Below are 18,003 nucleotides of genomic sequence, written 5' to 3' on the forward strand. Positions count from 1 at the left end.
CACCCCTGATTTAAAGGCAATGCTACCAAATACTAATTGAGTGTATGTAAACTTCTGACCCACTGGGAATGTGATGAAAGAAATAAAAGCTGAAATAAATCATTCTCGCTACTATTCTTCTGACATTTCACATTCTTAAAATAAAGTGGTGATCCTAACTGACCTAAAACAGGGTATTTTTACTAGGATTAATTGTCAGGAATTGTGAAAAACTGAGTTTAAATGTATTTGGCTAAGGTGTATGTAAACTTCCGACTTCAACTGTATGTAATAAACCTCAAATAAACAATTATTTGACAGACAGATATTGCCTCTAAATATCTAGACTGGATTTATTAGCTTCCGCCCCAGTCGCATCATTACATCAGCGGTTCATCACAGGACACCGCGACACTTCTGACCGAGCTGCAGTGCAGACACACTCAACATGCCAATGAGGAGGGGTTTCTGTGCTGTCACACAAAGGTTCCGTTTGTCAAAATCTAATATTAACCGTGCTTTACAAGTGCCAGTCATGTGCCACGTGGATAAATAAGTGATAATGATACAACGTTAACAATAATTTCCTCGCGTGACACAGGATATAATGAAGTTGAATTTGTCTGCTCCTCCCAAACTTTGCAAAGGATTGCAGCTTTCCTCGTCACACAGATAGCTGTGATTGCTGCTGGAGGGGAGAGAGCGGTCGGCTACTGTTACCTTTTCAGCACAATTTTGCACGTTTAAGTCATGTAAGGAGCTCTGTAATGTCAAAAGAACAGGATAAAGATACCTTCTCGCTCAAAAGAAACCGAGGTAATGCGCGTTTTCGATATTTTTCCCTTCCTGCGCGTGATATGTTGCTGTGTGTGGGGGCACGATACGCTGCACACAAGTCTCGACCATAATTACGACTTTGAAGGAGCTTATCGGCCTACCTCAAGGCCTTTGAAGTATTGAATGAAACTCAAAATAAATAGACAGCGCTGGCACTTTCAGTTTAAAAAAAAAATAGAGTAAACTATTCAAATCTAATTTACCTTGCTGACGTGGAAAGTTCAAACTTTCACTGTCGGAATGTGTTCGCAAATTTGGAACTGCCACGAACTTTTTTTTTATGTAGCCAGCTGACGTTTTCTTATTGCTGTGAACTAATAAAAAGTGCATTTAGGTGACAGCTCAGCGGTCAAAATCTGACTAATCTTTTAATTTAGTTAACCGACTGTCTGAGACTTGAGTTTTACTTCTCTAGGACAAATTATGTTGCATAAACTGTAGGCCCCATTTATTTATAACAAGATATAGGCTACAGAAATGAAAAACATTGATGAGCATTCATCACATGCGCCAGTAGCCTACTGGAGGCTATCATACAAGAACTAGCCTACTGTTTTGCAATGTATTTCTTTTTTATAACAATTACACAAACTAGCCCACCAATGGAGAAGATTTGGGTGGTTTTAATAGCATTGAACAACTGTTACATGTTTGACTTATTTACAGAGCTGTGTGTAAAGGCTAATAGATGTCAGGCCAGTATGACCCCCCCCCCCAGACCCAGTAGGTAATAGATACCAGACCAGTATGACCCCCCCGGATCCAGTAAATAATAGATACCAGGCCAGTATGACCCCCAGACCCAGTAGATAATAGATACCAGCCAGTATGACCCCCAGACCCAGTAGATAATAGATATCAGCCAGTATGACCCCCAGACCCAGTAGATAATAGATACCAGGCCAGTATGACACCCCAGACCAAGGAGATAATAGATACCAGGCCAGTATGACCCCCAGACCCAGTAGATAATAGATACCAGGCCAGTATGATCCCCCCCAGACCCAGTAGATCATAGATACCAGGCCAGTATGACACCCCAGACCAAGGAGATAATAGATACCAGCCAGTATGACCCCCAGATCCAGTAGATACTAGATACTAGATACCAGGCCAGTATGATCCTCAGACCCAGTAGATAATAGATACCAGGCCAGTATGACCCACAAACCCAGTAGATAATAGATACCAGGCCAGTTTGACCCATAGACCCAGTAGATAATAGATACCAGGCCAGTATGATCCCCCCCCCAGACCCAGTAGATAATAAATACCAGGCCAGTATGACACCCCAGACCAAGGAGATAATAGATACCAGCCAGTATGACCCCCAAACCCAGTAGATAATAGATACCAGGCCAGTATGACCCACAGACCCAGTAGATAATAGATACCAGCCATCGTAGTGGCATAACAATCCAACACTTCTTTGTGATTGAGCCTTTAATGTACCTTTGCATCCTTGAGGAGCCTTTAGAAGGATGTTGGTTATCGACCGTGTATGAAGACTGGGAGGCTGTCAGGAGCTCCAGGCAGGCGTCCTGTCAGGAGCTTCAGGCAGGCGTCCAGTCTATAGACCAGGGTTAGGCCTGCCCCAAATGGCATCCTATTGCCTATTTAGTGCACTACTTTAAAGGGGTTAGGTCCAGAGTTCCACTGTATTGATCTATTGTGGTAATAGACCCTGGAGAGGAGAGGAGAGGAGAGGAGAGGAGAGGAGAGGAGAGGAGGGGAGGGGAGGGGAGGTTACTGCTGAGTTATGGTAATTTGATTCTGGTTACCAAGTATACTGACAAAAAATCTAAAATGTTTGGCAGCTTGCTGCCCCTATCACATTGTCCAAGTTGCCCCTATGATAAGCTGTAAATTAATGTAACCTAAGTAGGTTACATTAATTTACAGCTTATCATAGGGGCAACTTGGACAATGTGATAGGGGCAGCAAGCTGCCAAACATTTTAGATTTTTCTCATTGGAGAAGATTTCAGTGACTGGACCATTTGAAATTGGCTTAAACAACAAGAAAAAAGTGTGCAGCCAGCCTTTCTTAAAATGTAATCCTGACACTGCTTGCACGTGGACTTCACGAAGGTGTATGCAATAAGCCATTCAAGAATGAGAAAATTCAACAAGTTCTGTGTTGTTCAACAGATTGACATGCCGCAAGTACGTTTTCTATACAATGTTTGTCCGAGTGAAAAGTGTGCCTTGTAATTTAATGGGGAATTTGCATTTTATGTGGCTGGATAACATTTTGTGTGGTTTTCTTTTTCAGGTGGAGATGGTGGGCTTGATGATCTAGGAGGGCCGGGTGTTCTGCTGGGTAGCCCAGACAAGAAAAAGTGCAAGTCGAACACACAGGTAAAATACCAGCACAGTAATCTGACTTTCTGAGATTCCCTTTATTTGTTATAGGTCGAAAATCTTGTGGTTTCCGATCTTGACCAACCTCATTTAGTCAAACAATGCTATTTCAAGACAAAACTAATATGCTGCTCACTTATTCAACACATTTTTGAGAAGTCAAGTGTTTGACGCTGCTTGCATAGTTCTGTATCAACTACCTTTATCATTACCTTTTCATGTGTGTCCCCAGGCTCCCTCCTTCGCTCCTCTATCTGAGTATGCTCCACCACCAAACCGAAGTGCCGACCACCTAGTGGCTGCCAATCCTTTTGATGACGACTACAACACACCATCTTTCAAGCCTCTGTCCTCTGGGAACCCATATTTTGGCCACCCACACTACCCTGGCTTCAGTGGCTATGGCCCTCCCAGGATGGACACCCTCATGCCCAATAGGATGCCCTCTTCTTACAGGGGTCTCTACCAGATACGAAACCAGCTCCACCCTTTTGCCCAGACTCAAATGGGCATGGGGTTCAGTCGACCCCCCGATTTTAACTATGGGTACCATGAAAATCCCAATTACGGTAACCATCCACCATTAAGCAACAACAACAGTAACATGCCACTTCCACCCAATCAGCCTTTTAGACCAGGTCCCCGTGACAACATGAATCAGGTGCATCTGCATAATGTGACCCAAAGCACTACTCCTGACATGGGTCCGAGCTTTAGATCAGCAGTCAACCCAATTGGGAATCCACCTCCCCGACCCGGCATGGACTCTAGTCCTGGTTTTACCCGGCAGCAGCAAAACAACAGCTTTACCCAGTCCAATACACCCACACCTAAACAGGACTTGAGTGAGGTGGATTCAAGCAAAAGTACATCCCAGAACACATCTCCACGGAAACGAAGCCATGGCTCGGAGGAGATCATGGGTCAGAAAAACTCTGTCGACCTGAAATCAAAGAATAGAGGCGCCCTGGTTTGTCAGGGTGCAAGTCAGCCTAACACCACAGAGAAAATCAATGGCATCATCCTCCCCAATAATGATTCCCTGAAGAAGTCACCACAGTCAGGCAGGCACATGGAGGCAACCCCCCTGGAGCGGAGTAGAAGCAGTGGAGGTGGTGGTGTGGCCAGCAATAAGACACTGATGCATCCCAACAGGCCTAGCCACTCCTCCACGTTGCCTGTGTTTCCATGTGGAATATGCCTGAATGAAGTGAATGATGACCAGGAAGCTATCCTGTGTGAGGCCTCATGTCAAAAATGGTTCCACAGGGTTTGTACTGGAATGACTGAGACAGCGTATAACCTGTTGACAGCAGAGGTGTCGGCAGTGTGGGGCTGTGACGTCTGTATGGAGGAGAAGGGGGCACAGCTCCTTAGAACAAAGGAGCTAACAGGGCAGCCAGCAGGGCAGCAGCCAACAGTTAACAGCGAGTGATATGGTCATGAATATGCCATCGGTAACATTATTCTATCTTATACTGGTCATTTTCTTTGGTATGCTTCCTTTGTAGGTTAATTTTCCTTACGTTTTTACGTAGGGTTTACGAAGGGTTAAATTTTTACCATTGTTGTTTTATTTGACATTTGGTATAATTTGGATAGCAGTTTGTCCCGTGCTTAGGCCAATGCAAAAGCTAGACTGAAGTTATCTTTAATGTCATATGTATTCCCTATTTTTGGGCAGGTACCATTGGCCATGTTGACCACAATAATGTCATTCTCTTAACGAGGTCCTTACTGTTCCTCCCAACCTTCCTGGCCTAGTTTATATAACTTATTACAACATCAGTATGAGTAAGCTCTCTCCGGAAAGGTTAACTGATTGACGGATGCAAACGTATTCAACGTTTTAATCAGATATTTTTTGCAACTGCTGTTATAGTTTTTGAGCAGTATGATTTTTTCCCAAAAAGTTGAGTCTCAGCTGGAGTGGTGCTCCAAAGCCATACACCTGTACTGTATGCTATACAACCAGATTTTTTTTTAATGATTCGATACACGTTGGTCGTTCCACCAATTCTATGCCTTTTGAGATGTGTAACTTGGTGAATGATTTTGTTTTTGAAAGTAACAGGGTTGAAGATTATCTTAAATCAGCCATAAATCCCCTCGTGACAGGGGAAATGAAAGCTTTGTGTGTGCAACAGGGAGGGGCAATTGAATGCAAGCTTAACAAAAAAAATATATAAATGTTCAAACATTTTTAGCCTGTCTAATTTATCTATGGGTAACAGGGTTGACATGTTATGCTCAACCCACTCAGTTTTCCACCACAAAACACCAGAAAATGGCCAAAAAGAGTAGAACCAGCTCACCTGCTTCTACACTATAATTTGACTATTAGATGTTAAATGTTTCTTTTGTAAAAATTATTTTAAAAGGAATCGTTTAACCATATTAAAACAAAAGTTCAGTTCACGTAACAGAGTTGACCTTAAAATGAGGGACAGGTTTTTTTAAACCTTGAAATTAATCACTAATCACATTAAATAAATAATAATCTTCAGAAATGACTTTGTCAAAGCATCAAAATAACTAGGGCTTTACAATGATGGTGAAAACTTAGAGAAATGTTAGGGTTAAGTGGGTTAAAATCTTCCTGGAAGTCAGAGAGTGCACGGAGGAACATGTCAAAATGCAGAATTTTGGCACTTTAGCAAGTATATTAATATAAAAAAATCTGATTTGTTGAATTTTCCATGTGGTCTATATTAAAGGGCACTTCATTGAATATAACAGGCTTTTAAAATGCAATATTGGTGCACAATTTCTACGTAGAATATCAAAGGGCACTAATTTCGTGGAACGATCCATGTGTGTTTTTCAAACTGTTGATATTTAATGTATTTTGAGCCTTAATGAAGTTACTTTATAAAACATTATACAGATTAACCTCATTTAAATGAACCTATTATATAAAAGACATGTTATGCTCTAAATATGTTTTTAGTATGTGTGCACTTTGCTTTGCTCTCATTTGATTATTGTGCCTTTCCTGTTTTTGCGCAAACATGATGCATTTAAATCAACATTTCTTTATATTTTGAAACAAGTGTTTTCATTTTGGAAAGGTAAAATAATATGATAATTAGTACTAAGAGACATGCTTACTGCATAAAGGTAAAATAACCTTGGTTCAAAGTAAACTTTTTTTTCAATTTATAGTTTCATGCATGGCTTCCATTTTTGCTACTAGGGAAGGCAGTTTTAGAAGTAGCTTAAAGTAAACTAAATATATTTTCAAATAGTTTGCTTTTCTCATGTAGATTTATCTTATTGTTTGGATAACTTATTTTTCATCAAGTTCGATACTGCAATATTTTGGTGATTCAACTATTTTCACAATTTCAAATAAATCTATCACACCTACTTTCTATGGGAAGACATTGCTCAAGTTAGGCTTCGGCCCATCAGACATAAATATTGGTAGTTGATATTGCTCAGAAATTAGTTTTCATATTGTCAGTCATTTAAAAAATTGTCCAAAGTCTGCTATAAAACAAATCAAAACTACTGATCAAAACTACTCAACTTTTAAAACTACTCAATGTGGCATTGTGAATGTATACAGTACTGTGCTCAATTTTGTATAATGTCATTGTATCAATGTTTGCTTCCTTTTTGAACTGGTATGAACAAGCAGTTAATATTTACTATTGATTCAGTGTTAACATCAGGATCAACAGCCTTACAAGTGTTTTGATACATCATCACCTCCAGATATTTTGCTTAATATATCAAGTGAAAAAACTGCATTTGTATGTTGTTGACTGTTAATTTATTAGCTATTTGTGATGTAGCTGAATATTGTGTGATCAAAATATTGATAAAGTTAATAGGAATAATATATTATTACCCCATTCCTAATTAATTGATAATGGTTTTGAATCCGGTTTTATTCGATTTAACACAAAAATGGTCATGTACCAAAATGTTATTTAATTTCATAAGTACATTCCTTACAGAATAACAACTCCACTTACATATCTCATTGTTTGCAAAGTGCAGTTAGCTTGATTTTCAAGTAAAAATGTTCATACTAGATGACTGTTGACACCAGATGCCTTATTTTCTTGACAGTTGAAAATGTTGTTTATTAGTAAATGTAATGTATTAATAATCTGTATTCTCATTGTACATGCACATTGTACATACTTTTCCCACATCGATTGGCCACCAAAAATGCTATAATTTTCAGATGAGCACCTGATTATATTGCCTGTAGGATATTGAATGTACCGGTACATGATCTCAAATGTTAATTTCACTCATAGTTACAACAATGTGATTGTGGTTTTATGAAAATTGTGCAGAGGTAAAAAAATAAATAAAATAAAAGGCAAACAGGACTCAGTTGTGAGGTCTGGTAATAGATAAGATATATGAGCCTCTGTAGTATGAACAATATGGTTTAATTTCTTCAATGACCTAAAGCTTATCTGTTACTGAAAGACCAAGCTAACTTTCAGTAATTAAACTATCAGAATCATTTGTTTTGTATTCTGTTCTTTATAATGAATGTATGCAATAATATTACTGATGCCACAAACTCTTTTTTCTAAATTGAAAGATTTTATTGCCAAACTTATTTTAATAAATACAACTTTGAAATCGTGTCATCGCTTTTATGTGTGAAAATGTTGGGCTATCAGATTTACACCTTCAAAAATAGCCCCTTAGAGCATTAGGAACACTACATCAGAACATTTAGAACTATCAGATATTCTTTGCTTCAACCCTTCAAGTCCAGCTGGCCTCTAGGATCTGAATGTAGGCTGGCCTGGCAGTGGCCCTTTAACTAGCGCCAAACTTTGAGACAGGAAGTACATCAATCGTTCGCTGTAACAACTTTACTTCTTCCTTGGCAACCGCCAATGTTGTAGCTACCACCACACACTCACAGAAATTTAGCAACCGAAAGTTAACTATAAATTGGTTTGAAATGCCTTTGATTGTCAAAGATTACACATGGACACAGACAGAAACGATTGTTTACATAAATGTACCATTAAAAGGAGTAAAGGTTGGGAAAGTAGACATCTTTTCCACAGACGAATATCTGAAGGTAAACGTTTTTTTGGAAACACCCTAAAGCTAGCTAGCTAACGTTAGCTAGCTACCTATCTAAATGTTGTCAACAGTAGTAAATGGGCAATTGCTTTGGTAATCAGTTTGCTTTGGCTTGCCTCCTTCATTTAGGTACATTTCCCCCCATTTTTATTTGAAGCCTTCCTGTCTGAGCCAATAGATGATGACAAAAGCACAGCAAAAATTGGAAATGGAGTTGCAGTTTTCACATTGCAGAAAAAGAAGGAGAGACTGTGGGAGCACCTTGTGATTAATAACAGTAAGTCATTAGCTAACATCAATATAGATATTAGTCTAGTTAGCTAAGTAAGGGATAATCAACGAGGGTCTATGCATTGGAAAATAATGAATGACATTGAAGATGCGCTGGCAGAGTGGAACAAACCTTCCATGGAGTTGCATTATTTTCCAGAGAACGCATAGAGCCCCGAGTTGATTATAACCCTTTCATACCATGGCTATAATTTAACACATTTGCTGCTGGAAATGTGTTCAACATCCACTGACATAGCTAGCAAGTTTACTAGATAGGCTAGCTACAGTAGTTGCCTTGGTAACCAAACAAACAGACTTGCTAGTTTAGCTAACCAAACCATCAGTCCTAGCTTGCTATTATTGAAATCGAATTCAGTAATGCCAATAATGTTTTCAATTCGACTTTTGCTTTCAAAAGCAGCTCAAACATAGAACATGTAAGAATGAACTAAAGCCATTGAATTCTACCCTGCTGATATACCGTGCCTTATAGGTAATTAATGCACGCTCTAGAATGCCCTTCAAGCCAATCAGAAACAAGTATTCAACAATGCCATGGTATAGCAGCTGCTATACATTATGCAAAGTAGTCACAGTGTTTTTACAACTTAATTATATGTATTACATTTGATCCTGATTGGTATTATTCCACAAAGAAGATATTATAATGATCTTGTGTGTATCTGTTTTAGATGACAAAGACAAATTGAGAGAGATCAGGGAAAGAGCACTCCTGAAAGCCCAGGAAAAGCTTGCTGCTGAGTCGAAAGCCAAAGCTACGAAAACACAAGAAGAAAGGAAATATGCACTTGAGACCATGATGAAGGTGAGATACACTTGTAAAATATATTCTGTGTAATTTGTGTTAAGAATACATTTTAATTTTCAGTTATTTGATATTTTCAGCTTGAAGAAGAAGAGAGAGCCAGGATCCAGAAAATGAAGGATGATGAACGTGAGAAAGCAACAGCAGAGTTGGAGGCATGGAAACTGAAGCAGAGGCAAATAGCAGAGGAGGAGGCCCAACTAAAGCTACAAAGTCAGAGAATCAAGGTTTACAAACAAAGCAGATCGGAAAAGATACATGTACCCAGAACATCAGACAGATGCAAGGTCAAGCATGGTAAATAAAACTCTGGTACAATCGAATTGTACATTCTGCAATCATATGTTTGATTGGTTGAGTATTCCGTAATGAATATCATCTGCTTGTTTCTTACATAGATCAGAAAACCAGTGTTCAATCAATCAGCAAGAAAAAACAGGTGGATTTGCCAGCTCCAAGATCCACAGGCAACATTCAAATCAAGTTCACACCGCGAGTGTTTCCCACGGCCCTACGAGAATCAAGAGTACCAGAGGAGGAAGAGGTGTAAACTCGTCCTTTCCCTTTCCACTTTCAAGTATTAACCAGGTTTTTTCATCAGTGAATCTTTGGTTTATTAATGGGCAATTCCGCCACTTTTCAACCTCATATTCATTATCTGCAGCACCATACCAGTGTCTACATACTGTATGTGAAAACAGCACGTTTCTATGATCCGTGGTTAAAAAGATAAGAACAGTCCTAAAAAATGCTTATCTGTGACATCACAGGGTAGGATTAAAAGTCAGAAAAACTGTGATTTTCAAAACCTGCAACGAGTTTCTAGCCAGAGGGAAGGTATATTATTGCTCCCCACGTCACTGTGAATCTCAGTGTTTGAAAATCACAGTTTTTAAAATGTTAACTTTTGATAATGTCATCGGGTAGAACATTTTAACTTAGAAATGCCCCGTTTTCACATATGTAGACACTGCTATTATGCTGAAGATAAGGAAAAGGAAGTTGAAAAGTGGTGGAATTGCCCTTAAATATGGGTATTGACTGCTTTGTCTTTACTTTAAGCTATGGACACGGGATATGTAAGAGTTGCGTTTGTCCATTCTCGGTTCCCTATTGGGAGGTAGCGTCATGTTGTTGTGTTTTATTTTTTACATTTTATCAAGCCAACCCAATCATATGTTTGTGTTTTGTTGGAACAGTGGCTTCAGAAGCAGGCCGAGGCCAGAAGGGCAATAAATGCAGACCTGGCAGAGCTGAAGGACCTGACAGAAGAAGAGAGGAACCCTGACTGGTTAAAGGAGAAAGGCGAGTAAGTAGGCTAATATTGTCAAAATCAGTGATCATCAAACAATGAAGCAGTGTTAATATTAAATGTCTTCCCTCCATGTTTTTCAGCAAATTGTTTGCAACTGGTAACTACTTGGCTGCAATCAATGCTTACAGCCTTGCCATAAAGCTTAACAGAGCGATTCCTGCCATATATTCAAACCGTGCTGCTTGTCACTTGAAACTAAGGAATCTTCATAAAGCCATTGAGGATTCCTCTTGGGTCAGTATTCATCTTTCTTGTGTAAATGTTTCCTTTTACTCAACAGCGTTGGTAAAAGAGCTGGTTGTATAGAATATGACATTACAATGTTTCCTCATACCCACAATCTTTCATTGCAGGCACTTGATCTGTTGACGCCACCCGTGGCTGGCAATGCAGGTGCCAGAACAAGAGCCCATGTAAGACGAGGCACAGCTTTTTGTGAACTGGAGCTCTATACTGAAGGTCTGTGCAATGTCAACAAGGGCATTTCTCAAGCCTCAATGCTACATGGCTCCCCTTGGCACTTTCTATTTTAGTTTTAGACCTCATTGTCATTCATACTTGGACAAGTGAAATGCAAAAAAGAGAAAAGACAACTGAATTTAACAAATTAGTATAGTTATAGCACCTTTGACTTTTTTCTACAGATTTAGACAAGGAGCTAATGTATTAAGTACTGTAGCCCCAGAGATGGGTGTTTTGTGCTTTACCCTGTGTAACACCGACCTCTGCTGGCTAAAAAGTAGATTCTATTTTGTTTGTTCTGCCCAGAATGAAAAGCCTACTTTCGCCTTGTGACTGAAATAATGCTGCTGTGGATATCCTAGGCTAGGGAGTAGGGACAGCTGGTTTAGCAGACTATGCCTACCATGGCCTATGCAGTCAGTTAAACTTTTTTTCTCATTTGGAAATATTTTCATAGGTCTTCAAGATTACCAGGCTGCTTTGAAGATTGATCCTCAAAATGAAACTCTACAAGCCGACACACACAAAATCAGACAAATCATCCAAGGGAGTGCACCCTGTCCTGAATTAATAAAACAATAATTTAAGACATTTGTATACATTTTTGCAATGAGGAACACTTTACAATGAATGCTGATAGCCCACTTGTTCAATGTAGCCTAATGTGTTTATAGTGATACAATATTTTTTTAAAAAGTCAAACATTGTAATTTGCTCCCGCTATTAGTGTGTTTCTGTATAATGTCACAAATAACATAAGTGCAAGTAAAAATATGCTTTACTTTGTGTGTATGTAGAATGATACAAGTATATTGTAGAACTTAAATGTACAGCTTTTATGCGTTTTCGGGACACCAATCATTGTCCATGGAGTGAAGGTCCAACAGGTAGTTTAATCAACACCAAGACAATGTTATACCATGTCAATCAAATCAGATAGTGTTTTGCAAGTTAGGGCAGTCATATACCCTGCTTCGATCAAGACTTGTATTGAAGGAGTTGTCACGGAACATCCCACAGTTCCCAAGGTCTTCTGTGAATCTTTGTGAAAGTGGGTGGTAGGTACAGGGTGATGATTCAAATGTTGGAGGACTAACCCCATAGTCACTTGAGGTGGTCTTGTAGAAGGGGCTTTGAGGCTTCGCCCATGGCACAGAATAAGTGTCTTTAACAACTGGGGTCATCATACATGAGAAAACAGGATTCCCAGGGTTTGCACACAGGGCTCTGCTTTGTTCCTGCTGTTGAGGAGCCGACATTGGTAGGCCTACGCAACAGTCTACCTAGAAGGTCAGGTGATGAAAAAATAAAACATAAATATCAAATAGTCCAGGGTTTCCCAAACTCGGTTTTCCCAAAATATAATAAAGATTATGGATACTGACAAGATACTGGTCTCTCTGCCCTAACAATGGGAGTCGTTGTCCAAAAAGCAGCACGCCTATCCTTTCTTTGGATTGGTGGATACATCTCATAATTGTAATACTTTTTAAAATAGTCGATGAGGGTTGTTGATGTCAACCCCCTGTATTTAATGGAGAGATGCTATGCTACTAGCCTCATACCATGAATATACATAACCATCTCGAGACAACTCCGATATAAAGTGTTTTTTGTCAAAGTTGCGGGGATGTCACGTGTCCTACTTCTATCAGTACACTAACAACCTAAGCATTACGAAACGTCTATTCAATCAAATAAACATAGCAAATAAGCCATTCATTTTTCGTTTACCAAATTCGACACTCATTGACCTCCATACAAAAACTCCTTGCTTGGTGGGTGACAGATTTTCCGCCGAGTTGGGCCGATCTCTTTACCTCTGCCTCTCTGAATATCAGCATACCTTATGACTGGGTTTCCTAAACTCGATCCTGGGCCCTCCCCCCTGGTGCACGTTTTGGTTATTGCCTTACACACAGCTGATTCAAATAATCAAAGCTTGATGATGAGTTGGTTATTTTAATCAGCTGTGTAGCGCTAGGGCAAAACCCAAAACACCCAGGGGGGCCCCAGGACCGAGTTTGGGAAACCCTGCTTTATGAAACACTACAAGGTTCAGACAAACTTTGTAAACTCCTAAAGTAAGACTTACCTTGATAGTTGGTTGGGGAGGACAGACCATATATTGTGTATAAAGGGACAGACCTCCGTCATGGATTCAGGATTTTGGTTACCCTAGCTACCCTCCTTAGCAACGGTTTTGACTCGACAGTTTACATAGATGTAGATGTACTAGATCGGAAGGATCATCCTCCTTCCTTCATAGCTCTTCATTCTAAGCCTTGTGTCTATTTTTATGAAAACCTTACATAAAAATTGGGCGTATTGAATAAAGCCAACCCATTGACATATTCATTGCAGTAGGCTAAAATCACGAGTTTAGTATGTTCGTTTACATCTACACATGTATTTCTCAGCTGATCAATCACGTGATCCAGAGACCATAGTATATTGGGAGCAGTAGTTTCCAACTTCGGCAAACGATATGTGCTCAATTCATGCAAACTCAAACTTAAAACTACACTTCTCTCTCATCACGTGTGAACACGCTGTTCAGCTTCGCAAAAGGTCTGTGTTGTTATTAGCGTTATGGCAGCAACATTCGCGACCCAGTGGCAACATTAAGACTTCCGGATTTCCGATTTTTCCTTCAAAACAAAAGTCTGCGGTGAAGCGCTATCTGAATGAGTCATCGTGCATAATGTTACAATTGTTATAAAATTGTAACTACATCAGGGAAAATCTAAACTAAAGAGAATTACTACTCTATATATTTTTTATATGTCATTGTATATTATGTATATGACTGGTGCTATGCTTAAACGTTTTTCTTGGTTCTTACAGATCCTGTCACGGTTTTAATTTATTTCCAGTTTGCTTGAGCTGTATTCCTGGATGATTATATAGCCTAGTCTAGTGGCTTAAAGCCTCGTGTCTTATCCTAGTTCTGTGGAACCATAATGCTATGTCTTATTATCTTTTGCTAATAAATACGAATTATTTGGTAATTCAGAGTTTGTAGCTCAGTTGGTAGAGCATGGCGCGTGCAACGCCAGGGTTGTGGGTTCGTTTCCCACGGGGGCACTCACTAACTGTAAGTCGCTCTGGATAAGAGCGTCTGCTAAATGACTAAAATGTAAATGTGACTATTTATCCATGCAACATAACATAGCCAGCAATGCAGTTCACTGTATATGGAATACATTTTGGATTGTATCACTGTAGAGGAAAAAGTTTACTGTCTCAGCTAAAGTGAGGTGCAAAAGACTGTAGGTTCTCTACTAACCAAATACTGTACCTACCACTTCTCTCCAAATGGACCCTCTCCGATTCATTCCGAGTCAATGTAAACATACCATTATTTGGAGTGGTATGCCTGAACCATCCAAAATTAGCCTCATCTGACAAAACACATTTCAGTTTATCTTCGCTTATTTAGACATCAACCTCTCCAGTAACATGCTGTACATCTGAGTCAGTTGTCACAGAGCTTATGATTTCCTCATCTGATAAACCTGTATGACAACTTGTACCACAACTTTCTGTCTTTAAGTGGTAGTATTAATTCCCAATATCTTGGGTGTCTGAGATTTGATTTGAGCTGCACTACTGACACTTCGTCATACGAATTATTGGCTACATCAGGATGTAAATCAGAAGCAGGTTCTTTATCCTCAAAAGTGTGTACATTTTGCTTATTAAGTTGGCAGTCTGAGGGTCTTCTCTGAGCAGTTGACAATCCCTCATTTAAACTCTCCAATAGGTTTTGAACCTGAGCCTCATTTACATTCACTGTTTGTACCATTTTGTTTAATTTCACCTTGTTGTCACTAGCAATAGAATGTATAAAAGTGTCACAGTCCGCTTTAAGACTAAATCCATTTTGCAATGGCTGTACATGAACTCGACATGATTCTGAATTGCATAGAAAAGTAACAAATTCTACATCCTTTTGACTATCTGGAGATAGGCCAATGCAATCAAATTGATACCAATTTGCACATGCTAGCATTGCTCATTTACTGTTATTTGGTGTTATTGGGTTTCTTTTGCTGTGTGACCCATTCCTCACCATATTTACATTTCACTGCATTTCTCCTCCCCACTCTTGTGTTTTATTGGTGTTTTTGTATCAATTAGTGTACTGTCTTTGACTGTGTTGCACTGATTTAAGTTTGTGCTGTTGCACTGATTTAAGTTTGTGCTGTCATCCTTATCTCCTATCATTACATATGGGTGACAGGCGCAAAGGTTTGGTCAACTCAACCTGTTCCTCAATCTGATTAACAAGACTTTGAATTTTACTTATATTCTTGTTCCACATATTCCTAAAAATGTTGATACTACGATTAGTGACAATGGTTGTTCCAGTTGGCCATTGCAAAGTTTTGGCAACTTCCTCCCAAAATTGGAAATCAAATCTGTCATTATGCTGCATGACGGCATGTACTGCCATTGAAATAGCATGATCATCTTAACTTTGTTTTTCTTTCTTTCTTTGGCAAGTCTTAACTTTCTGGTGCTCCCCAACATCATGACCACCCCCATACAATTTCTGTGTCAAATTTGGGGGTTATAATCTGTTGTGTCAAATTATTCTGATTTACATTTAAGTCATTCATCCAGAGCGACTTACAGTGAGAGCATACTTTTTTTTTTCATACTGATCTATGCCTTTATCAGTACGGTCAACTCCGCAGTTAACTTTATCACAACAGACAACAGCGTCACTATCAGTACAGTCAACTCCTACTATAGCACTAGGTCCACCCTTTACTACTCCTTCCTGTGATTCAATTAATTCAAGCACCTGATTAACACGTAGCTCAATTGGTAGAGCATGACGCTTGTAACGCCAGGGTAGTGTGTTCGATCCACGGGACCACCCATAAGTAAAAATGTATGCACACATACAGTGGGGGAAAAAAGTATTTAGTCAGCCACCAATTGTGCAAGTTCTCCCACTTAAAAAGATGAGAGACGCCTGTAATTTTCATCATAGGTACACGTCAACTATGACAGACAAATTGAGAAAAAAAAATCCAGAAAATCACATTGTAGGATTTTTAATGAATTTATTTGCAAATTATGGTGGAAAATAAGGATTTGGTCACCTACAAACAAGCAAGATTTCTGGCTCTCACAGACCTGTAACTTCTTCTTTAAGAGGCTCCTCTGTCCTCCACTCGTTACCTGTATTAATGGCACCTGTTTGAACTTGTTATCAGTATAAAAGACACCTGTCCACAACCTCAAACAGTCACACTCCAAACTCCACTATGGCCAAGACCAAAGAGCTGTCAAAGGACACCAGAAACAAAATTGTAAACCTGCACCAGGCTGGGAAGACTGAATCTGCAATAGGTAAGCAGCTTGGTTTGAAGAAATCAACTGTGGGAGCAATTATTAGGAAATGGAAGACATACAAGACCACTGATAATCTCCCTCGATCTGGGGCTCCACGCAAGATCTCACCCCGTGGGGTCAAAATGATCACAAGAACGGTGAGCAAAAATCCCAGAACCACACGGGGGGACCTAGTGAATGACCTGCAGAGAGCTGGGACCAAAGTAACAAAGCCTACCATCAGTAACACACTACGCCGCCAGGGACTCAAATCCTGCAGTGCCAGACGTGTCCCCCTGCTTAAGCCAGTACATGTCCAGGCCCGTCTGAAGTTTGCTAGAGTGCATTTGGATGATCCAGAAGAGGATTGGGAGAATGTCAGATGAAACCAAAATATAACTTTTTGGTAAAAACTCAACTCGTCGTGTTTGGAGGACAAAGAATGCTGAGTTGCATCCAAAGAACACCATACCTACTGTGAAGCATGGGGGTGGAAACATCATGCTTTGGGGCTGTTTTTCTGCAAAGGGACCAGGACGACTGATCCGTGTAAAGGAAAGAATGAATGGGGCCATGTATCGTGAGATTTTGAGTGAAAACCTCCTTCCATCAGCAAGGGCATTGAAGATGAAACGTGGCTGGGTCTTTCAGCATGACAATGATCCCAAACACACCGCCCGGGCAACGAAGGAGTGGCTTCGTAAGAAGCATTTCAAGGTCCTGGAGTGGCCTAGCCAGTCTCCAGATCTCAACCCCATAGAAAATCTTTGGAGGGAGTTGAAAGTCCGTGTTGCCCAGCGACAGCCCCAAAACATCACTGCTCTAGAGGAGATCTGCATGGAGGAATGGGCCAAAATACCAGCAACAGTGTGTGAAAACCTTGTGAAGACTTACAGAAAACGTTTGACCTGTGTCATTGCCAACAAAGGGTATATAACAAAGTATTGAGAAACTTTTGTTATTGACCAAATACTTATTTTCCACCATAATTTGCAAATAAATTCATTAAAAATCCTACAATGTGATTTTCAGGATTTTTTTTCTTCTAATTTTGTCTGTCATAGTTGACGTGTACCTATGATGAAAATTACAGGCCTCTCATATCTTTTTAAGTGGGAGAACTTACACAATTGGTGGCTGACTAAATACTTTTTTTCCCCACTGTAACTTTAAGTCGCTTTGGATAAAAGCATCTGCTAAATGGCATATTATTATTATAACACCAGTGTCCGGCACAGACTCCACCACTTTACTATCTCTGTCTACTCCTTCCTTTAGCTGCATAACACAAGCACATAGGCCTATATCAAAATTCTCATCTTTCCACTTAAGCCACCCGACATGAATCCTTTCTGTGTTTTTTGTAGCAGTTGGCCATTGCAGAATTTGGGCAACTTCCTTCCAAAATGCATGATCAATCTCTTCATTGTGCTGCATAACAGAATTAATTGCAATTAAAATAGCAGAATAATCCAGAGGTCTTTGTGTCCTCTCTTTCAGTGTCTGAGCAAGCCCTGAATTTACCCTGC

General features: G+C 39.7%; 2 protein-coding genes across 2 annotated transcripts; both read left to right on the top strand.

Moving 5' to 3' along the window:
- Window positions 1–632: 632 nt before the first annotated feature.
- On the top strand, window positions 633–7,793 carry LOC311111252 (pygopus homolog 1-like). The gene is made up of 3 exons (XM_084153966.1): window positions 633–795; window positions 3,091–3,176; window positions 3,412–7,793. The coding sequence occupies exons 1-3, from the start codon at window positions 747–749 to the stop codon at window positions 4,612–4,614; spliced, it is 1,338 nt and encodes a 445-aa protein (XP_084010092.1). The 5' UTR covers window positions 633–746; the 3' UTR covers window positions 4,615–7,793.
- A 255-nt stretch (window positions 7,794–8,048) lies between these two features.
- Window positions 8,049–11,911, top strand: LOC311111272 (dynein axonemal assembly factor 4-like). The gene is made up of 9 exons (XM_084153988.1): window positions 8,049–8,244; window positions 8,379–8,526; window positions 9,215–9,348; window positions 9,429–9,645; window positions 9,747–9,892; window positions 10,548–10,657; window positions 10,744–10,897; window positions 11,017–11,122; window positions 11,583–11,911. The coding sequence occupies exons 1-9, from the start codon at window positions 8,122–8,124 to the stop codon at window positions 11,705–11,707; spliced, it is 1,263 nt and encodes a 420-aa protein (XP_084010114.1). The 5' UTR covers window positions 8,049–8,121; the 3' UTR covers window positions 11,708–11,911.
- The last annotated feature ends 6,092 nt before the right edge of the window (window positions 11,912–18,003 follow it).

Source organism: Coregonus lavaretus (genome assembly GCF_964263955.1).
Source record: "Coregonus lavaretus genome assembly, chromosome: 37".
NCBI classification, from domain to species: Eukaryota; Metazoa; Chordata; class Actinopteri; order Salmoniformes; family Salmonidae; genus Coregonus; species Coregonus lavaretus.

Excerpts from the sequence above, each read along its gene's own strand:
- LOC311111272 (XM_084153988.1), top strand. The coding sequence starts at position 8,122 with ATGCCTTTGATTGTCAAAGATTACACATGGACACAGACAGAAACGATT. Across the intron at positions 8,245-8,378 it reads CCACAGACGAATATCTGAAG|GTACATTTCCCCCCATTTTT; the intron begins GTAAACGTTTTT and ends TCCTTCATTTAG. Across the intron at positions 10,898-11,016 it reads CCATTGAGGATTCCTCTTGG|GCACTTGATCTGTTGACGCC; the intron begins GTCAGTATTCAT and ends CTTTCATTGCAG.
- LOC311111252 (XM_084153966.1), top strand. The coding sequence starts at position 747 with ATGTCAAAAGAACAGGATAAAGATACCTTCTCGCTCAAAAGAAACCGA. Across the intron at positions 796-3,090 it reads CTCGCTCAAAAGAAACCGAG|GTGGAGATGGTGGGCTTGAT; the intron begins GTAATGCGCGTT and ends TTTCTTTTTCAG. Across the intron at positions 3,177-3,411 it reads AGTGCAAGTCGAACACACAG|GCTCCCTCCTTCGCTCCTCT; the intron begins GTAAAATACCAG and ends GTGTGTCCCCAG.